General features: G+C 50.7%; 2 protein-coding genes and 1 long non-coding RNA gene across 9 annotated transcripts in view; 1 reads left to right on the top strand and 2 right to left on the bottom strand.

Annotated features, from left to right (window-relative positions):
* USP40 (ubiquitin specific peptidase 40) overlaps nucleotides 1–8,436 on the top strand; it is a 73,697-nt gene extending 65,261 nt beyond the window's left edge. For 2 of the 4 annotated variants that reach the window (XM_079782031.1, XM_079782030.1), the window contains exons 28-32: nucleotides 1,061–1,126; nucleotides 2,938–3,145; nucleotides 3,261–3,356; nucleotides 6,081–6,166; nucleotides 6,927–8,434. In XM_079782031.1, the coding sequence (XP_079638157.1) occupies nucleotides 1,061–1,126; nucleotides 2,938–3,145; nucleotides 3,261–3,356; nucleotides 6,081–6,166; nucleotides 6,927–7,119 (649 nt within the window). In that variant the 3' untranslated portion in view covers nucleotides 7,120–8,434. Of the gene's footprint in view, nucleotides 1–1,060; nucleotides 1,127–2,937; nucleotides 3,146–3,260; nucleotides 3,357–6,080; nucleotides 6,167–6,922 lie in introns of all 4 variants that reach the window. The other 2 variants (XM_079782033.1, XM_079782032.1) reach the window with 2 other exon arrangements.
* LOC307105997 lies at nucleotides 2,181–6,147 on the bottom strand. The gene is made up of 3 exons (XR_013814081.1): nucleotides 6,022–6,147; nucleotides 5,051–5,102; nucleotides 2,181–2,780 (listed from the first exon to the last, which is right to left on the bottom strand). It is a non-coding gene; the product is annotated as an uncharacterized lncRNA (long non-coding RNA).
* Nucleotides 8,437–10,839: 2,403 nt separating the features above from the next.
* The window catches only part of DGKD (diacylglycerol kinase delta), a 107,262-nt gene continuing 96,038 nt past the window's right edge, over nucleotides 10,840–22,063 (bottom strand). For 2 of the 4 annotated variants that reach the window (XM_079782037.1, XM_079782038.1), the window contains exons 21-28: nucleotides 21,413–21,547; nucleotides 20,975–21,126; nucleotides 20,536–20,647; nucleotides 20,359–20,451; nucleotides 19,396–19,515; nucleotides 15,266–15,380; nucleotides 13,638–13,768; nucleotides 10,842–12,864 (exon numbers count right to left, since the gene is read on the bottom strand). In XM_079782037.1, the coding sequence (XP_079638163.1) occupies nucleotides 12,775–12,864; nucleotides 13,638–13,768; nucleotides 15,266–15,380; nucleotides 19,396–19,515; nucleotides 20,359–20,451; nucleotides 20,536–20,647; nucleotides 20,975–21,126; nucleotides 21,413–21,547 (948 nt within the window). In that variant the 3' untranslated portion in view covers nucleotides 10,842–12,774. Of the gene's footprint in view, nucleotides 12,865–13,637; nucleotides 13,769–15,265; nucleotides 15,381–19,395; nucleotides 19,516–20,358; nucleotides 20,452–20,535; nucleotides 20,648–20,974; nucleotides 21,127–21,412; nucleotides 21,548–22,063 lie in introns of all 4 variants that reach the window. The other 2 variants (XM_079782035.1, XM_079782036.1) reach the window with 2 other exon arrangements.

Raw genomic sequence — 22,063 nt, 5'->3', positions numbered from 1 at the left:
TTACCTAGTTGCCCTGACTGGGACTTCCAGTACTATAGAATAAGAGTGCAAGAGCAAGCATCTTGTCTTGTTCTTGATCATAGAAGAAAAGCTTTCAGCTTTTCACCACTGAGTATGTTAACTGTGGGCTTGTCATATATGACCTTTCTCATGTACATTTCCTCTACATCCAGTTTGAGTTTTTAACATGAAAATATGTTGAAATTAGTCAGATGTATTTTCCTGCATCTATTGAGGTGATCAGATTTTTATCCTTCGTTCTGTTAATGTGGTATGTCACACTAGTTGATTTGCAGATATTTGACACAACCTTGCATCCCTAGCATAACTCCCATTTGATCATGGTATATGATCCTTGTAATGTGTTGTTGAATTCAGTTTGCTAATTTGAGGATTTTTGCATCTATGCTCCTGAGGGATATTAGCCTGTAATTTTCTTTTCTTAAAGTGTCCTTGTCTGGCTTTGATATCAGTGTAGTGCTGCCCTCATAAAATAAGTTTGAATGAGTTTGAGAAGGATTACTATTCTTTTTCAAATATCTGGTAGAATTCATCACTGATAACCATTTGGTCCTAGACTTTTCTTGGTTGGGAGATTTGTGATTTTTTTATTCGATTTCCTTAGTAATAATTTGTATTTTCTATTTCTTTATGATTCATCCTTGTAGGTTACATGTTCCTAGGAATTTACCCATTTCTCCTAGGTTGTCCATTGTGTTGGAATATAATTGTTCATAGTAGTATTAAAGTTATATATATATACACATATATATTGATTTCTGAGGAAGAGAGAAACATCAATGATAAGAATCATTGATCATCTGCCTCTTGCACGCCCCCTACTGGGGATTGAGCCTGCAACCCAGGCATATGCCCTTGACTGGAATTGAACCCAGAACCCTTCAGTCCACAGGCTGACACTCTATCCACTGAGCCAAACCAGCTAGGGCCATAGTCGTCTTAAATGTATAATATTTTGCTTATTAAGACAGCTTAAAATTGACAAAAAAAATGTTTTAAAAAATTAAATGATGTCACTATTATTTTGTTTTATTATCAGGGAATATAAGTTGGGGAGGAGAACTGAGATCTGCTTAGAGCCCCTTCAGAAAGAAGAACACTTAGGGTAAGAATTACATGTCTTATCACAGCGGGTGGCTTCTCAGTAGTATGGCAGATTAAAACAGATTTTGTTCTGTGTCTATAACGTGGAACCCATTTTCCATAAAATGAGACTTGTTCAGTAAGTCCAAGTGCACACTAAGCCCACTTGATCTTGAAGGACAAGCTGGATGCTTGTGTTCCGCTTTGTTGATGTAGGTGGAGAGTCTGAGGTCAAACTGCCTTATAGCACCTCTCACTCTGGCCTTTCATTCTACTTTTTTCATCTGAATATCAAACCTGACGTATTATGTCTCCCACTACTAGGATGTAATCTTTGCGAGAGTAAGTACTTTGTTTTTTGGTCATGGCTGTATCCCCAACATCTAGAACAGTGCTTTTGTCATAGTGAAGTATTTTTTGAATAAAGAAGCACCCCAAAGTTTCTTCCTATTATTTTTTCACTATTGAAGAATCTCTTATATTGTACACCACAAGCGTCTGTAGACGCAAGCTCTGGACCTTCCCCACACACCACGCATGTCTATTAAAAAAAATGTTTTCCCTAAGTGGCAGCCCTGACCAACTTTAAAATCATTTTTCATGAGAATTTTCAGCTGAAAATATTCAAGAACACCCAAATTGTAATATATTTATAATATTCATTGCAAATTGATTTAATTAAATTCAAAATACCGTGGCGTGTGGGGATGGTTTCCATTTTGGATGCGTGGCAGTTAACTGAAAAAGCCGTTTTTGTTAGCATCACCGAGTGTTAAGGTCCCTTCTCCTTCACCTGACATCCAGTAACTTCGATTGCGCTCTTTCAGCCACACTGACCTTCATGTGATGTGACTGTCTTAATATAAATGGTGTTACCAGTAGTTTCTGGGGGGGGATTTCTGGATCAAATGGTATGGACATTTTAAACCTTTTAAAATACATTATTAATTCCTTTCCAGGTAAGTTATACCAATTTATGTTCACACAGTGTTTTGAGTATTTACTTCACCCTCAAACCAACATTAAATATTGTCATTGTTTAAATGTTTGCTGCTTTGCTTTGATTGCTACTGAGATTCAAAGGCTTGTAAGCCATTTGTAGTTTGTGAATTATTTCATACATTTTGCCTGTTTAAATGGGGTCTAACTTGTGTGAGCTCTTTCTGTGATGACATTGACCCTCTGCCATGTCTGTTTTAAGCAGGATCCATTTGAAGTGCTCTGCACTTGCTTAGACCCCTAACCAGCCTCTGGTTCCTCATCGTCCTCCTCACCCCAGCATCTACCTATGCTGACCCCCCGCTCCCTCATGGAGAAGGTTCGGTCTCTTTCTCCCATTGCATCCCTCTTTCCTTTGGTAAAAACACCAGTATAACAGAAATAATCTTTAAAACCACTCTTTGTCTCACCATCCTAAAAACAAGGGAAACAGTTTTCATTCCCCCCTCCAGCTTCCAGTCTTGCCTTCTGTTTTACTTCATGTATATAACAGCCTCCATAGGTCTCTTCTACTCCCACCTTTTGGACTAATCTTTCCCTTCTTCCTGGCTACCCCACAGCAAGTGAGATTTTTAGCACCGCCCAGGCCGTCACTGTGGCCCCTCTCTCGTCTGGGAGGAGCTTCTTCCACCTTCAGTGTTCTTGCTGCCGGCTCAGAAGGGGAGCTTCACTCCGTCCTGGGTCGGGAGGAAAGGAAATGAGGGTTTAGTGGCAACCTCTTCTTATAAAAATGAGAAGAGTTGGAGGGGAAGCTTCGCACATCACTCGCCCTCATATCTATCGTGTATTTCTCATTTTACTTTAAATCTGATGTTTTACTGTTTTCTGGTGCAGCCCTCAGGACATGCTGCTGAGGACACAGATGCGCCTCCCTGGCGAACGGGCGTATGCCCTGCCCGTGGACATGGTGTGGGACGCTGCCCGGGGCACTGCCAGCTCCCTGCGGCAGCGAGTGGCTGACTTCTATTCCCTTCCTGTAGAGAAGATTGAAATTGCCAAATACTTTCCTGACAAGTTTGAGTGGCTTCCGGTGTCCAGCTGGGTAAAGTGTGGGACTTCCTGCATAGCAACAGCTTAACTGCAAGTTTTCACAGATAGGGAATTTAGTAAGAATTTGAGGTTGTTCTCTTTATTCAAGATGCTTGATTTTTCTATAGAACCAGCAAATTACCAAGAGGAAAAAGAAGAAAAAGCAAGATAATTTGCAGGGGGCACCTTATTACTTGAAAGATGGAGATATTATTGGTATTAAGGTAAGTTGTTTAACAGCACGTTTCCCACTTTGACAAAACACCAGGATGAGATGGTTTCGTAGAAATGATTTATGAAATCTTCAAGACACAGAACATGAAGAGGGAGAGAGCAGACAGCCCCTCATGCGGTCCGGTGGGGCCGACCTGAATAAAATGCTTCTGAAGTTTGATACTCAGTGTTGCTGCTGTAGGTTTGAGTAGGTACCTGCATTCGGTTACAACATTTCCTTCCATTCCTAGTTCGCTGAGTTCTTTGTTGTAAATCATTAAAATGGGTGTTACTAAGAAATATGTCCTTGACATGGGCCATTCTTACATTCCTCCGATAAACCTGGTTTGTTGTCATGTGGTAATACTTTTTAATTCTTCATTTAAGTGAACTATTTACTGATAATAAATTATTGATTTAATCACCACTTCTAGTCAACAATTGACCTTCCTCCCCTAAAAAGTAAATAAAGCTGTTTACCTGTCATATTTCTGCATAGGACATTCAAGAGACTACAAGATCAACATTCATAAAATTCTAAGGTAACTAGGAATACACCCAACAAAAAGATTTGTAAGACCTCTCTGGAGAATATGACAAATTTTGAGTGGTGGTAAAGCTTCAGTTTTTACCGTGTTCTTAGAAAGGAAGCCTCTCAGTAGTAAAGTTATCATCCCAGTGAAAACCCAGATGGATTACATTAAAGAGGATAAACATGTGCAAGAGCATGGCCAGGGTACTTGCCTGATTGAGTATTGGGATTGATGATACCGACCCCCACAGACAGGGAACTTACAGGTATTTTAGATCTACATTAAAAATGGGTTATTCAGTAAGTGGTTCTGGGAAAATTGGTTCCATACAGAAAAAAATGCAGTCATAATTTTGGTTTTCATAGAGGGTCCTCAAGCTTACGTCAGCCCCAGACCCCATAACATCTGTGTGTACCTCTGCTCACACCAAGCACAGCAGTCAGTGTAAAGACTTATGTGTGAAAAGCAGTGATTTCCAGTCTTTAGAATAGATGTAAGAAACAAAATGCACAACTCAAAGTATTAAATTGACTACATCAAAAGAAACCATCAAAAGCCAAGCCACAAATAGGAAAAGATATACGCAACAATAGAATAAGGATCATTATCCAAACGTAAAACACTTCTACCAATCAATTTCAAAAAGATAACACAATCGGGGAGAAATGGGCAAAGATGAAAAATATCTGGCAATTCTCAGAAAACTAAATGGCCAATAAGCAGATGAAAAGGTAGGCATCTTCCCGGTAACCAGGGAACTGCAAATCAGCAGCGGTTTGTGGCCAGACCCCCAGCACTGCCTCCACGGGTGCAGCCGCGCTGGAAGTGGCGGGGCAGCACTCAGTCACCACCCCCAGAACAACTCACACTGGGGGCGAGGAGACAAAAATGTCCACTGAAGCACTTGTGACTGTAAACTGGGAAGAACTGAAAGGACCCTCAGAAAGGGGATAAAATGGGGAAAAATACTGCAACATGTATTGAACACAGCAGTTAAAATTTATAAACCAGAGCTGTGTACGTCCAGGTGAACATATCTGGTGTGGAAAATGATGTCCCAGGATAGTCTTTTACAGAAAGTCTAAGCCGTGTAAATGCTGAGCCCTCCTCCTGTGCTGCCATCCAGTGACAGTGCGGACAGAACACTAGCACCAGCGTGATGGTGGGCTTACCTGGAGCAGGGGCAGGGCATCAACCGAGTCTATGTCTTGTCCTTGGAAAATACTAAAATGAAGCAAATATGGTAAAAGGTTAGCACTAATAATAGCTAACTTTCACTGATAATTCTATTGTAGGCCAAGCACCATCTGTGTACACATTTAACTCGCATTTCCTCATGACAGCCAGGGGAAGGAGGGGAGCTAACTGCGGGGCCGTGCCCAGCCCTCACACTACCTTGGGGACATGGTGTCTCTCCCATTATCTGTATTTTCTCTCATTTGTCAAGTTCACGGTTTTACAAAAGCACATCATGTACAAGTTACTGGACTAGAGATTACAGTATTTGTTGGGATCTTTTCTCCCGAGAGCAGAAGCAGACAGCCTTGTAGTTGTGTAGGTCCCAGCCTCGGTGACCCAGTCAGCTCCCCCAGAGCCACGTGGTCTGGTGAGCCTCAGAATCACCTTTCTCTGACCTATGCTATCCCCGGGGGTTATCTTCCTTGAGGCCAACGTTCAACGTTTTGATTGGTTCACACAGGGTGGCCAGTATTTATGGTAAATAAATTCAGATGTAAAGCTGAAGCAAGTACTGGGGGCGCTTAGTCCCTCAGGAGACCATGCAGAGCATCCTGTGTCTCTAACGCCCTGCCAGACGCTTCCAGGAGGTTCCCAGGAGGTAAGGCGGGTGTGCCTTTCAGCAGCTCCAGTGGAGCTGCCCACAGACCACAGCGTGTTTCTGCCGCTCTCGCGGCAGGTGAGCTCCACCCTGTTCTCCTGGTGGGGCCTGTGCTGGGCTCACTCCAGGGGCAGCATTTTCAGTCAGAAGCAAAGGTCGGGTGGCTGCAAAGTCACTTCTCCCGCTCTGCCTGCCACTCAGTCTGTCATCGGGCACTAGTGTTTACTGTCGGTTATTAATCCAGTTTACGTCAAGGTGGACATAGCCTTATGTTGGTTTCAGTAATTTTCACATAAATTTACATACTTGACTCAAACGTAGTCTAAACCATGTCTGAACATGTGGCTCCTTATTTTGAAATGCAGAATCTCCTGGTGGAAGATGACGGTGACTTCAGCACAGTCCGAGATGACACTGGGAGGGAGGACCCTGCTCTGGGGAAAAGGAAAAGGTAACGTGAGGTTCTCACTGTCTCACGGATGCTGAGGCCTCTGGACAGCTCGCTCTTCCTCACTTAGAGCTCTGGCCGAAGCCTCAGGTCTCATTACAGGGCTGAGCACTTTGGAGAAACTTCATGTCCTTTAGAACATGAGCCAGGCCTGTGAGCCTGGGACAAAGATGCTCACAGCCTCACCTTGAGAACGCAGCCACGCAGTTTCATTTCCTGCGCCCCCCCCCCCACCCCCACCCCCATTTTGGGTCTTTCCTTCAGACACAGGTCTGTCACCTGAAAACAGGCGTTCCCAACCACAAGGCCACCAGCTGTCACCTGCCCCCGGTGGCTGCTCCCGGAGCTGCCTCACCTCCCTGACCTCTTCCTGCCAAGCTCAGGCTCCTTCCCACAGGCCTCCGGAGTCAAGCCCCCCTGCTCTCCCCGCTCTGCACACAGCCCCCCCCCCCCCCCCCCCCCCGTCCCTTGCCCTGCATACACTTACCCTTTCCTCTTCTGTGTACCGGGGGCTTGCTCCCTTGGCCTCTGGGCCACCTATACCTCCCAGGACCTCCGAACATCCTCTGAAACCCACACTGCAAACCCCCCAGTGCTTGGACCCAGCTCCCACTGCGTCGTCACCTCCATGCAGGCCACACCAGGGGTGCCAGTCCTCCTCACTTGCTCCCCTTTGGTCTCCTGAGGTCATTCCACACCCCTCGACCTGGGTGGACCCCATGTCAGTGACTGAGTTGGTGACAGCTCTGTCTCCCACAGCCAGGAAGCGCTTCGTGTGCAGAGCAGCAGCGTTCTCTCCAGTGCAGACACACCTGGCCGGCCCCACAGACCAGAAGCTTCTCTGTCCATCCACGTGGGGAGTTTCAGATAGCGCCAGCACCGCTGATGTCCCTGTGGGCTCAGGGCCTGGCCAGAGCGGGCTCTGCCCCTGCCAACTTTGCTTTGTGGTTCCGTGAGAGCAGGCTTGTAGGCTGCTTCCACTTTATTAGAGGGACGTTTGGTCTCAGGCCAGGCACGTGCACAGCATGGCCACCGAGGGACTCACAGCCGGGCCGTGTCTTACAGGTGCCAGTCAGACTGCACTGGGCCCCAACCACCATAGTTACAAGAACATTTCCTAGTTCTGCATTGACTGCAGGCACACATACAAGGTTGGCCAGTGAGGCGCACACAGTCCACTCTCTTCCCTTCACTGTTGAGACAACGTAGTATCTGCACTCAGAGCTTCTGAGAGCTCAGCACGCTGATGGGCTGGCCAGGCTGGAGCAGGACACAGGGAGTCTGTGATCAGAACGTTCCCACGGTTGTGGCCACCGGAAGCCAGTGCGCTGAGCTGATGGTCCTGAGAAACCTCTCCTGGAACAAACAAAGGAACGCGCACCAGCTTCTCCTCGCCCTTCAGCATGGCCAGCTGTGGATTTAAAAGGTGTGACTGGCACTTACGACAAATGCTGCATCTGTGTTACGAACCGACTGACACTTAGGACACAGACGATTCACTTTCTCAAACTCAGTCAAAAGTGGGATTCCTGAAAAGAAAGTAAATTCTTCACTTTTATGCCTCCAACAAGGCTCAGTACGGTGACGACGTCACACAAATCTCTCATCAGCCCTTTGTCACTGACGTTAAGATAGCACTTCCATGTTCAGATATGGACGAGGTCTCGGCTGTCCCGCTCACTGCAGGAGGAAGTAAGTGGACATTGGGTGGGATGAGCCTGCTTTTGCCTCCTGTCCCCCTTCCAGCCTCATCAGAACCAGCTGGAACCCTCAGTCTCCTCCCTATTTGTCTGAGATTTTGGGTCTCAAACTGTGTGCTAACGTGTAAGAAGTTGGACTTTCACTAGCAAGCTGTCCCCATGTTCTCAAACGCTCAGCCCGTCTCGGGATGTGCACGTGGGGTGGCAGCCTGTTTGTGATGATCCCGAACTGAGAGCTCAGTGTGGCTGGGAGCCCAGCCCTCAGTGCAAGCTCTGCTGTTCCTTTACTGTAACTGACAGGTCTCCTTGCTGCACCCTTCATGTCATTATTTAGGAAATGAAATAATGTAATAACGGAAATCTTTGCTTTTGAGAAGCCAGAGGCCTCACTGGATGTGACTCACCAAGACAAGATGGGGATAGGTGGGTGTGCCTTAGGGTCCGCAGTGAGCTGCTGGGGCCTCCAGCTCCCTTTTTTCTTAAGTTTGGGATGCACTGGGGCTGCAGAGAGAGCTGTACAATTTTATTAAAGAACAAATAAAGTGTCTTCACGTCTTGTATCCATTTTAAGCTGACTGCTTCGTGTTCCACTTGGACTTTTTCCCCAGGCGCACTTCAGATGCTGAATAAGCATGGTTCATATTTAGAAATACGAATCAGGACTACAGTAGAAACAACAGAAGCATGTTTGGGTTTTAAGTTCAGATTCCTGGGAAAAACGGTGTTGAAGAAACTGGCAGTGGTCTTTTCCTTCTAGGGAATAGAACTGGCCATGGGGTGCAGAAGACAGTTACTCGCCCTGCCAAAAGGGGTTACAGGATTCCAGTAATCCATAATTACGGCTTCCCAGGCATCGTTTCCCTCTAGAACGGACTTGACTATGCAGTATTACAGGCCGTTCACCCATGGGCAGCTCGTCTCATTCTGTTCTTGATTGTGTCCCATCCAAAGCAGGGCAGTAATGCAAGTCAGTCAAGTACATAACAAACTTACTGTGTGTCCTGGGGACTCACTACCTTTCAAAGAGGAAAGTGAAGCAGTGAAATCCATGCAAGTCGGGAGGGAGAAATGTCTACATTCCCTCCAGTGCTCACCCCTCCCACCCAGGCACCGTGTGGCGCTGACCTGACCAACAGCAGGACTCCTGGCTCATGAAACTCAGAGCTCACGGCAGAACTGCAGCAGCCGATCCAGGCCCTGGTGCCTTTCTCTCTGTGCTGGTTTCCACCTCCCAGAGGTTTCCCCAGGTGGCAAGACGCCACCAGCAGCTCTAGACTGACATCCTCTCAGGCCTGCCTCATTCCAGGACCTGTAAAAGTCCTGGGCCTGACACCCATGGGCTCAAAGTGGGTGCCCTGCCCACCTTGCTGTCACTTCATTCAAATAAAAGCAGAGGGAGAGCAAGGCAGGTGGGGTTGCCCATCAATGTGACAGCACCCACCTTGATGTTAACAGCTAGTCCACCTATCAGCAGACCACACATGTCCCTCTCCGCAGGCAGCTCCTGCTCTCCACCCAGGTCTCGGGGGAGGACGACACGGTCCTCTGGGATTAACACCTTAAGGTTCAACCTATAGCTAAATGACATGTAAGCCCAGCCTGGAACCAAGTACACGGAGTGGGTATGGCCACAATGAAACCTCTCTTCCGAGAAACAGAAGACGCCCAATGCAGCCCAAGCTGCTACATGATGACACAAACTCCTCACCCACTTGTGAGGTGAGCCCCTGCCCAGCTGCGCTGGCCGCCCTGTCCTGCTCCAGAAAGCCTCGCACATCCGCTGTCCCTGTGGGTACACCTTACATGGGTGCTGGGAGGACCTCACACTTGGGCACTGCCTTCCAGAGGATGCTCATCTTGGAGCCCTAGGGACTGAGGTGCCTGGGAACCAAGTGAGCACAGGCTTTCGTCTGCCAGCTTGGAGTTTGGCTGGCAACACCATTTCCTTAATGGCTCAGAGACATGGTTGAATCTGCCTCTGTGAATAACGTGAGCCAGGGAGCCTTTACCTCCCAGCCAGCTGCTCACCTTCCATGTGTCTACAACCTGTTCATGCTATTGTGATCAAAATTGAGGAGGCTAATCACTCACTCCTGCCTGACACAGGCAGGTTCTAAGGCCAGCACCCTGGTGGGACTGGTGCAGTCAGAGCTGCAGCCCACCTCAGTGCTCTCAGACCACGCCTCCATTGAGGCCTCCACACCGCAAACATCTGCCCAGTCCGCTCAGAAGCTTTCTCTGCACCAGTTCACCCATCTCTTGTGGGGCCCCTGGCCCCACACCTACATCATCATCATAACTCGTGTCTCTATACGCTTTTGCTTTTCCCATACAAAATCATCAACCTCGATATTCGCTTCCATTCTCAAGCCATCCATGGCCCAAGCTAGCTGCTGGAGGACCAGTCATCAAGTCCACCCTCCAGGCCAGCAGCAGGAGGAAAGAGGCATGCTCCCAGGTTTTTAAAGGAACTTTCTGGAAATCCCAGTAAATACTGAATCTTTTTGACCAAAAGTAAGTCACATCAGTCAAGCTGCAGAGGAGACGTGGTCACAGCTGCAGGGCATATTTGGGCGCAGCCCTCCCCCCACTAAGGTGCAGGAGGGAAAGGAGACCTGGTGTTTGCAGGCACAAGCAGTGGCTTCCACAAAAGCTAAGAATCTTAAAAATACTCCAAATTAGATTACACAGCACAGGGCCAGCACTAGGGTACGGTGAGACCTTGGGCACAAAATGTAAAGGCACCCAAAAACTCAGTAAGCAAGCTAGATCAATTTTCAATACAATACTTTCGGAAATCAAAGTTAATGCAGAAAAGCCTACAATGAACAAATTCAACTTATTTTTAGAGCAGCTGAAAAATGTAATTCTGATGCAGCTTGGATTTTGGCAACCAACATTTTATGTCAAAGTATAAGGAACGAGGACAAGAAATCAGACAATGAGAGATCCAAAACAGGCTTGTTTTATTTACACACAGAACCACTTATTTACAACCCTCGACGTGGACTATGTACATAGCAACACAGCAGGCATATGCTCCACGGTGAGTGCTGTATAAATTAAGATCATAAATATGAGGGTGAGCCCCACCCGAGAACACAAAACCTTTTCTCCAAGACTCTCCGGGGATCTTCCTCCTACCCCCACACTGACAGGCACCCACCCTAGGACACAGCAGGGCTGCTGGAGCGGGCAGAGGCACAGCCCCACGTGCAACAACAAAGACACCACAAGGAACGGATGCCCGCCCTTCACTGACGCACCTTCATGCAAAACTCACGTTCATTCCTTTTGCTTCTAACTGACGAGAATTATAAAAATGGCTTTTATGTAAACAGTGTTGCTTTAGTCACTGACAACATATTAATTTTAAATACCACACATGACCCTAACCTAAGCCTTTCCCACAGGTGGGCACTGAGGGCATGGGGTGGCCCCTGGGCAACTCTCCCTGGACCTCCTCACCGAGCTCCAGCCTGTCCCATCCTATTCAGATGCCCTGGGAACCTCAGAATCCAGGTGCCCACCTCCAACAGGGCAGCGCCCTTCTGGGACCCCATGATCTCTACTTTCAAACAGGTGATCTCCAGGGGCTAGAGTCTCTCTCTTCACCTTCCTCCACTTAAACAGCTATTCAGATGGGAAAGAGAATCACGGGGCAGGAAAGCAGACACAATTGCCTGGTCTCACGTCCAATGAGGGTATGTGCAGAATGCAGGGCTCTCACTCCAAAGCCTGCCGACACGCCACACGTGAGCACAGGAGTGGGCACCCAGAAGAACCTCCAGTGGGAGCACCCCAAAACCAGAGACTGGAGCCTGGCCATGCCCAAGGAGGACCCACTGCGCACGCTGGTCAGAGGGGTCTCCAAAGTGAGTGGCAGGTAAATGCTGTTCAGCTGTGAGTCTCCAAGGGGCCCCTATGGGTGACTCTGGACAGCGCCCTAAGGCCTCCTGCCCAGTCCCCTCACAAGGTCAGCCCTGCCCTTGGGGATGCGGGACCCTGGCACCCAGGGGTTGGGGTCCAGGGTGGAAGAGATCCTGTAAGGTGTGACTGTCTCTGGAGGGGCAGCCAGGATCAAAGTAAAGGCAGTGACGACTTGCAGGGAGCTACACAGGCACCGACACCTCCAGGGACCTGGGGCCTGGCAGCACCAGATGAGAAGCCACCACGGGTCAGGGCTCTCAGGACGGAATGGACATGCTGTCTCCAGAGGAATACTGACCCAGCACAACACACAGCCTCCATTGCGGGGAGGCCACCGGCCACTGGGCGCTCCTGGCCCCAGACAGCACCGAGGCTACTGCGTCCTGGACACACAGGACCATGTCCCCACGCCCGCAGCTCAGGAGGGACCCGAGACAGACGGGGCAGGGTTCATCGGCCCTAGAACGTGGCTCCCTGTTTGCCAGCTCCAGGAACAGTGAGTTTTCCTCTCTCTTCACGTCACATTTAAATGAACAGGACTGGAAACGCATCCATGGTGCCTACGAACCAGGGAAGGCAGGACCTCATAATAAACAGGGACATCTGCAGTGAGTGGCTGGCGGGTCTGGGCCCCGACTCCGGAGAGCCTGCTGGGAGACGGTGCCTGACAAGGCGCTGTGAAAGGGCAGAGAAGCCCTGGACACTCGTGTGCGGCCCAGCCAGGCTGTTTCTGCCGGGATGCCGGGGGCCAGGGAGCAGAGAGGTGGTGGCACGGTCACCCCATACACCACTGGGTTGGAATGGTGCGTGTCCAAAGGTAGCCATGTTGGTGTGCCCGAGACCCCGGAGCGGGCTGGAGCAGTGTCTGAGACGCTTCCTGTCACGAGCACAGGGCGTAGAAATAGCACCATGAGAAGGGCCCAGGACAGGCCCCTCCTCAGTCACAGGAGGAACGGAGGACGCAGGCCGAGAGGGCGGAGGCTAGGCCTCGGTGGCAGGGGGGCTGCGGCTCAGCTCCTTGATGCCACACAGGATCCTCTTCATGTGGCCCACCTTGGTCACGCCGAGGTCCTGCAACGAGAGCACAGCCACCCTGATGCCAGGCAGCAAGCCAGGCCACGGTGCCACCATGGGCTGCCCAGCAACTCTGCACACAAATGAGGGGAATGAGGTGACACCAGATGGACAGGAACGGCATAAGAAGTGACAAGCGTGCAGCTGCCCCCACACCCCTCCCGTAATCCAGTCACTAACACTGTTGAGGGAACATCACACAAGACAAAGACCACACACAACCGGCAGCAAGTGGAACCCTCCCTCCCCAAGCACCATTGCCCAGGACATGGCCCGAGACCACACCCCTGAGCTGGGCCAGGTGCCCCCTCTCCTGTCCCTCCTGAGATGAGGCGAGGCGCCCGGCCTGTAATGTAAGTCCGTGCACATGGACACAGGCGAGTAGGTTGCGCTGGAGAAGCCGCCAGGCCCCCAGCAGCCACAGGGTCTCCCTGACTCTGACCGACTGTGTCACCAAGAGAGGAACCCCTGTGTTCCGAGTCCTCCCCCACAGGGAGCTCTTCAGTGACAATTCCCATCCAACCGGGCTCAGCAGAGAAGGCCCCTGCCTGTCGGCTCTGGCTCCCTCTGGTTGTGGTTGGCGGAGAATCACTGCCCAGGGCACCACACACGTCACCCTGAGTGTACACGTCACCCCGAGTCACACACGTCACCCCGTGTTGTAAACAAAGGGCCAAGAAGAACCGTAAAGATCATCCTGATTGTGGGACATGGCCAGGTCAGAGGGAGGGGACAGACGGAGCCGCGGGCAAGCCCAGGTGTGGAAGTACCTTGAGGTCTCTCCGCTCCAGGTGCAGGAGCTCGGAGCCCCGGATGTCGTGCCGAGTGAAGATGTCCTTATACTCACAGAGACTGAGGTGCTCTAGCCAGGCAGCAACCTCCTCTGTCCCCCAGAGGTGAACTGTCGGAGACGGAAAAGCAGGAGAGCAGTGAGTGCCAGCGCCCAGCACCAGGCAGGCAGCAGCGAGCACCCGAGATGCCCCAGACACCCCGGCAGCAGGTACCCCGAAACAGCACAGCAGCCAGCACCCACGATGCCCCAGCAACTGGCACTGCCCTGAGCTGTGCAGGAAGGGGTGCAGCTGCAGCAGAAGCTGGTGTCTGTCCCTGCAGCCCTGTCCCCATGTCCCCAGAGGGATCAGAGGCACCAAATGGAGGGGAACGTGGGTCTGGCTGTGCAGCGGAGCCAGCTTCCTTCCACCTCCTCGAGCAGTTTCAGCCATTCACCTCATGGCACATAAACTTTTGCATCACACCAAAAAGTGTATTTTTTGCCGATCTGACAAAAAAATGTAGTTATAATTTTGATTCATTCATTTTGAATGGCTATTGTTTTGTTGGCTATTTTGTTTTTAATTTGACAATCTAAGGCGGTGGTCGGCAAACCGCAGCTCTCGAGCCACATGCGGCTCTTTGGCCTCTTGAGTGTTCTAACACCACTTCTTCAAAATAGACTCGCCCAGGCGGAAAACCGACTTCTGCGCATGGGCCACGAAGTTTCAATCGCACTGGGCCACGTGCACGCCCGCACGTGGTATTTTGTGGAAGAGCCACACTCAAGGGGCCAAAGAGCCGCATGTGGCTCGCGAGCCGCGGTTTGCCAACCACTGATCTAAGGGAAAAGAATGTTTTAAACATTCTTGCAGCACACCGGTTGAAAATCGCTGTTCTAAGAGGGTTCATTTCAGTTCGGGCCACAGCAGGAAGGGAGACACGCAGAGAGCTCATGTAGTCAGAGCCACAATCATTAAAAGAAACCCAATTTCTGGACAAACATGCGAAGAAGAAGAATCAAAAGGCACTGCCCCAGCAGGCACCAACGCCGCCCAAGCCCAGGCTGGGCCCTGGCACCCGAGGGCGCTGGGGACAGCTGTGCTCAGGGCCAACTCTTGAGACGAAGGAGACTTTAAGCACCAATTTGCTGACCCAAAAGAAACGTGTCCTTTAGTGTCGTTTTTCTATTGATTTCACCGCCCACAAGAGCTGGTGGCCCAGGCCCCCGAGGTGCAGGGGTCTCGATCAGTGAACCGACTGAAAGGTAATCAGCAGCCCCACAGAGGAAGCAGGTCTGAGTGGGAGCTCTGTGTCTCTGTCTTGTCACCTCTGCTGTCTTCCCACCCTGAACCCCCAATCCAGGGCAGGCAGGTGGCTCAGTGGTCAGTCACCTAGTCTACATGGGAAACAAGTTCAGGGCAGGAAAGGACAACGGTCAGCACCCAACACAGAGGGGAAAGCGAGGCACAGTTCTGCAGCTGCAGACAGACGACTCCTGCAGGCCACATGGGGGGGGGGGGGGGTGTGGGGAGGGGCTCAGCCTGGGAAACTCGGGAAGAGCCACAGGACCGTGGAAGGACGGGGAGGCCAGGAGGCGCACACAGCCAGAGGAGGGAGCAGGTACCCGGGGCTCCCAGGCTGCTGTGGGCATCTCTGTTCTTGCTGTTCTTCTCCTTCTTAAACTTGGTCACCAGGCGGAATTTCCCGCTGCGGCTGCGTTTGGAAAGATCCATCACATTCTGTGTGGAAAAGGAGAAACACTGAGAATCAGACCCCAGGGCACCAAGCCCCGAGTCACACCTGGATCAGAGAGGCGGCGGGGCCAAAAGGTGCTTTGTTCCAAATTTACTTATTCTTGTGTTTTTCTTTGATTTTTAGTCTCATGTTTATTGTTAATTTTTAATGCCTTATAAAAGTGGTTTCACGGTGATCACTGTATTTTCATTTTACACCATGCATTTCCCATGTGATTAAAAAGCTTTGTAAACATTAAATATCAGTACCATTATAGGAAGATTACTAAATAGTTACTTAGCCAATCTTCTAGTGCTTTCCCAGGCTGATGCCCCCCTCCCTCCCTGCCCCCACAGCCCCGCGGCCGGCAGGAGTCATCTGTCTGCAGCTACAGAACTGTGCCTCGCTTTCCCATCAGTGTCACGCACAACTTCCTAAATAAAGCTTTTCCTGCACTTTGCACTCTTCCCTTGGATTTACTCCCAGAGGCAGACTCAAGGAGAGGAGCAAGCATGATGCTGGCTGACGTCCCCACGGGACAGCCACAGGCCCACAGCGCACTCCGGGGGGCCAGGCAGAGCCAACACTGCCCAGCGTCCCTTCACTCAACTTTCCTTCCCGACCGACCGGTGGGCCCGCCTTCCATGCACACAGACACCTGTGTTTCAAGCTGAGTGCGTGTCACTGGCTGCACTTGCAAATAAAGCCGCGTCCCCTATTCCCCAGCTGTGCCCCTTTCTTCCTGCCCTCGCGGCCTGGAATCCCCCCAGGACCCAGCCCCCACACCCCCACACTGACCCTCACGGTTAGACTTCGCAGCTTATGACAGGGACATCTGGTCCCACTGAGAAAAACTGCACAGGGATGTTCCCTGGCACTACACCAAACCTAGTTTGGAAATGACGAGCACCTCACAGTGGGAATGCGCTGTGGAGCCGCTCCCTCTAACCTCCCTGCACGCCCTTCGGAGTCGCCTTCACGGACTTCCTATCACAGGCGTGCCAAGTTTTAAGTCCTCTACTATGAAAGAGATCTCACAAAGATATTTTCTCACCGACCACTCAAGAAATTTACGCTTACAAATTCCTTATACTCGGCAAAACTGTCCGTCATCGATCTAACGGCTGCTCTGCTAGATCTTCAGCTCCCAGGCCATCAGCCCGGCTGTCTGTCCCCACACAGGCTGGCACCCACCTCGCACTTCGCAGCGCTTCCCGCAGGAGCCAAAGTCCTGTCCCTGCGTTTATATAATTTTTTGTTAATGTAAATGAGTGTTACATTTATTTCTAACTTTTAATATGGATATGTTCATCCATTCATAAGATAGGAAACCAGAATGAGGCTGATTATCATGTTATCTTACTTTGTCTCCCCAGCCTTTTACTTTTTTATTTAAAAAAATATATATATATGGAATGCTTCACGAATTTGTGTGTCATCCTTGCCCAGGGGTCATGATAATCTTCTCTGTATCGTTCCAATTTTAGTATATGTGCTGCCAAAGCGAGCACTGCCCAGCCTTTTAAAATAAACACATTTCAGATAAATTATTCCACCAAGACTACTTCATAAGCAACTCTAAGAGACAATCCTCTCTTTTTTTAAACACAATCACAGCACCGTTATCACGAGAAACCACCACCAACAATCCATGTATAGCTAATGAATTCTTTTTGTAACCAATCTCCCCAACTGCTTCAAGGTCGGTCTGTCCTCAGTGCGATGCTCTGAACCAGGGCCCTGTCCAGGTCCTCAAGCAACCTCAGCCTCTCGCCCCTCCTTCACCCACCAACAAGCCGTCTGTCCTGTAAGAGCTGATGGCTCCCTGCTCCTCCCCGCAGCACAAGGCTGCTAAGGACATGGACACTTTTGGGCAAGAGGAGGTCACTGGCTTAGCCCACCCCTCCCTTCCCCACGTGGACGCTCCCAGCCACCAATGACCCGCCTATACCAGTATTTGCCCAGGGGACACAAAATGACCTTTTAATCCTGCTGCACTTTCCAGCTAGAGTTCTTTTAAAAATCATTTCTTTCATCAATTATTTGATTTAAAAAAATTACTTGTATGGATCTACTGATAACACTGGACTTTGGAATCAATGTCCCAATTTAAAAAAAAATAAATAAACAAAGTTCTGGACATTTGTTTCACAATACTGTGAATACAGTTAACACTAAAGTTAGACAGGACAGAGACTGGTACCTTTTATGTTTCTCCCCACAATTTAAAAAAACGAACTGGGACAATGTCCATCTTTTTCCAGCTTTAATGCTGCTTCTTACATATGGAAGTACACATTCCTTGGCATTTTTCCTTTGGAGGCAGTATTTATTTAGATTGTTTTTTAAGTTGTTCTGTGGCTATTATTTTTTAAATGTCTTCAGATTTCAATTTCTATAGTTTAAATTTTTCCTGAAAAAATCAAGTTTCATTGAGATTTTAAAATTTATTACCATTTCTTTGAATATAACTTAATTTTCTTGTGTTTTGTTACACATTCCCTTCATTACTGCATTCTGTTCATTTTTCCTTTGATTATTTTTGCCAGAGTAGTATGACTTTATTTTACTTTCCTAAAAACCCAGCTCATAGATTTACCTTGTTTTTTTCTTTCAAGTAAACGACTTTCCTATTTTTATGTTAGTAGAAATGCCACCATCCCCTCCAGGGTTCCTTGGGACCTCTGCACTTCACCCCTCTCCTCCCTCGCAGGGGCAGACTGAGCCGGAGCCGGCGGAGGGAGCACTGAGTGGTAAGATGGCCAGCAGGGGAGGCACAGGAGGCCCCAGGGCCCAGTGCTGTTCCAAGGACATGTGGCTGCAATTTCTGGCCTCAGGTTCCATCAGATGAAGGCACCCTGCGTTGCATGCTGCCCTATCTGAGTACAGAGCACGTCTGGTTTGTAACTAAACCTGATCTTCGGCTCCACCTACCTGTACTACTTCCCACCGACTCCTGCGAGAACTAACACCTGCACTATCCCTCGAGCCCATGTCCAAGAACCTAGAAACCGGGGTGGCTCTAGACATGGCTCCTAGGATCATGAGGTCAGCCATCCAGGGACGACCTGTGGTGGTTTGTGTTTGTTTTTGTGGCGGCTGCCCAGCACCTGGTGATAACTGTTTTGAAAACATTCTTAGGTTTGAAGCATTGGAGCCACAATCCCTGTGACCTGGGCTTTTGTACCAAGACCGGACAGTCCCAAACAAACCGGTGGGTTGGTCACCCTGCAACCACGCACCAGGCTGCGAGCCCCCCACGGCAGCAGCTGCTCCTCTGCCCATGAACTGAAGACAAGCCTAGCCCTCCATTCCCGTCTTCAGAGGACACCTGTGGGCAGGGCAGGACGCAGGGGCACCATTTCCACTGAGTCAGCATCTGAGGCTTCCTGTGCTGCTCAATGTTAGTGCCCAGCAGTCACCTTGTGGGATGTCACCAGGTGAACTCTCCTGGCCACTCTGTCCGCTATCCCTGAGAGGAAGGCAGCCCAGGGCTTGCCTTGATCCAACGCTGCCCACAAAAACGGCCGTTCGGCAAGCACCTGTCTGGGCTCCTCTGCCTGCTCTACACGGCAGGAGGTGACTGCACCCCAGGGTGCAATGTGCCTGGGGTCCTGTCCGTCCACCTCTAGAACCTGTGCCAAGTGGGGGGGTCTCTAAATGCATGAAGAAGAAAAGTGTGAATATGAGTCAAACACACCAACTCTGTCCCTGTCAAAAACAAACTTCCAAAAAGCTGCCATTTAACTGCCCAATGTGTGTCCACGGAAGAGGAAACAGTGGGTGGGGCTCAGCCTGCTTTCTACCCACTCCCTGGTCAGCAGGCAGTTCTGCTTCCAAGGGCAACACATGCCCAGTCACCAAGGGTCATTCTCAGTACCACCCCAACTCCTTCCTCCCGCAGCATTTGACTAGAGAAGACCCGAGACAGACTGACATCATCTTAACCCCGAAGCGGCACAGAGCACACTCATTACAGGCACCGAAGGGCGGACCGCTGTACCTAGGATGCCCACATACCTCTTCGTCACTGGGATCCAGGGGCTGGCACAGCCAGGGGGTGTCCACCAGCTTCCTGAGCTGTCGGTCCATCTCGGCGAGAGCAGCCCCCAGCCGCTCCTTCTGAGGGGGGTCCAACTGCTGCTCCCGCGTGGGGAAGAGAGACACGCTGGTTATTAGCAGTGAGAGCTGGGGCCACAGCAGTCGCAGCGCTGAGCTCCACTCAGAGAGGTCCTCTACCACCTCCCCTTCTGAGGAGTGTTGGGGGAGAGAATTAAACTCTCCTTTCATAAACAGTGGAGGAAACCAAGCCTGCCGGACAGCCACACTCACAGGGCTGACACTTCGCCGGCCTCCCTGTGTCGTGGGGCCCTCTGTCCAAAGGGACAGGACCAGCCCGCCGGCACAGCTGCAGGAGATGCTGTTCCATTACAGGACAGTGCGGCACATTGGAGGGAAGAGCAGGGGGTACAAAAACTAGACCTTTGGGGCCATTCTCCAGCCGTGTGACTTTTAGCAAGTTGTTTTGCCTCCTTGGCCTTCCAAGTCCTCATGTTTTAAAACAAGAAGGTTGGCCAGGCCATCTCTCGGCCTCTCCCTATTTTAGCTCCTGTGACCCAGTAACCTCCCCGCCCTGAGTGCTTCCCCAGAGCTGCCGCTTCAGCCAGGTGTGTAGGGCTGAGTGAGGATGGGCAGTGAGCTTGTGTGCCTATCAGGGCCCAGGAGGATGGCTGCCAACCGGCAGACGGCAGACGTCTATGGGAGAATTATGTCTACGATGACAAAGGCGGTCACATCTGCAGGAATCTGACATGCTAGGATGGCGTGGCTGAGGTGTGGCCAGAAGAGTGTGCGCTCCAACCACATGGTCACATCTTTGAGGCCCCTCCCAACAATGAGTCTAGATTCTTAAAGCCAGAAAATCTGGACTGAAATGTGCGACAATGGCCACATCCCACAGCAAGAGCCCAGCTCCCAATTCACCAGGGCCATCTTCCCGGACAGCAGCAGCTCTGTCTCGCTGCGCAGGGCCTTCATGTTGTTCACCATGTCCAGGACAAAGCTGCAGTTCAGCCCCTGAGAAGAACCAGGACAGACACCATGGAGGAGGCCCGAGGGCTACACATGCCCAGAGGAGCAAGACTGGGAAAGGGCAGGTACCTCCATGGTTCTGGGCTTGCTGTACACACGGTCCATGGACTTGGAGCTGGCGTTGACGGCGTGGGCAAGTTCCTGCTCCATGTCTCTATGGGACTGAGCTATCTCTCGGATGCTAGAGAAAACGAAAACACCACACATCAGAGCAGATGAAGGGTGGTCTAAAGTGGAAGCAGTACGTGCTCTGTTCCTAGGAATCCAGGACAGGTGCGCAGATCTGTAAGCTGGCTCTGAAAACACCCGTGGGTTTTAAACTTCCATCTACGTAAACTCTTGAGTATCTCTTAAAGAGGATCAGTGGAAATAAATCAAAACCAAGGGCAAGCAGAAACCCCGCTGGGCTGCGTGAAGGAGGCCAACCAAGGGTTTGGGAGGAGGAACTGAACCCATGCATGCCAGCGATGGACGTGGAGCCCTGGCGCTCCAGTGGGCGGAAACTGACCTGTGGATAAGGGCTCCCGCCGCCTGCCCAAACTGGTCCATCTGGGTGGCCTCTTCCTCAGACAGGATCCCCAGGTGCAGGGAGAAAGACGGCGGGCGAGGCAGTTCGCACTTCTGCTTGTCTTCCCAGGACTTTAGCGTGTTCTCAAATGCCTAGGGCACGAGAACCCAGAGTTACACTTTCTACTGCCCTCAAGAGGTGAGCACGTCTCTACCAATGACAAACACACCTGACATGCTAGAGGCTACCAGAGGGAGAGGCGGGCTCTTCTACACTGGGGAAGAGAAACGGTCCTGGGAACTCCTACACCACCGGCTTACTTCTGGCGTCTAACAGGAGAGTGACTTCCTAGAACTAAACATTAAACCCCGAGTCTCCTTATAGAAGCAGCACAGGGGTGCCTGCGGTGAGCCCTGGCCCCCAAAGGCAGCCTCTTACCCTGTCTCGGGTGAGCATCTGGGCCCGGTTCTTGTGGATAATCCGAATGTATCCCGGAGGTTGGACCCAGGCCTCTCCGTCCACCTGCACAGGCACGCCCTCCTCACCCAGGATGGAAATCTTCACCGTGCGACACTGAGCAAACATCACAGCGTTACTCACGCACCGAGCTCAGCGAGGAGCCTCACAGCCACCGAGCACTGCAGGGACCTTCCTGCCCTACACCCTGCACAGGCAGCTGCCCTCTGGAGCGGCCGACACCACACCCACAGCCAGCCCTGCAGTCAGAGCATCCCTGTCCAGGTCGAAGCTCATGGAGCCTTAGGGTCTGTGCCCTGCCCCACTGTCCCCTCCAGCACTGCATCTGTGATCACAGAGGAAATCTCAGTGATCAGACACAAATGCCAGGCCGAGGTCGGGACTCATGGCTTCCAAGAGCCACTGGATCTCTGAGCACGTGCGAACACGGAACAGAGCCAACAGCCAACAATGGGTAAGAATGCACTGCTCCTCGTTCCAACAAAAAATGCAGTCAAAGACTTAAAATAGTGAAATCCCAGCAGCCTACTGTGGGAACAGACGGGACAACACAGCCTGCGGTTCAAGTCAGCTCCCACCCAGGTTTCTGTGCATAAAAGCACCATCCTCCCT

This window comes from Cnephaeus nilssonii, assembly GCF_951640355.1.
Source record: "Cnephaeus nilssonii genome assembly, chromosome: 10".
Lineage (NCBI taxonomy): Eukaryota > Metazoa > Chordata > Mammalia > Chiroptera > Vespertilionidae > Cnephaeus > Cnephaeus nilssonii.
This window is presented reverse-complemented; position numbering and strand designations above follow the sequence as displayed.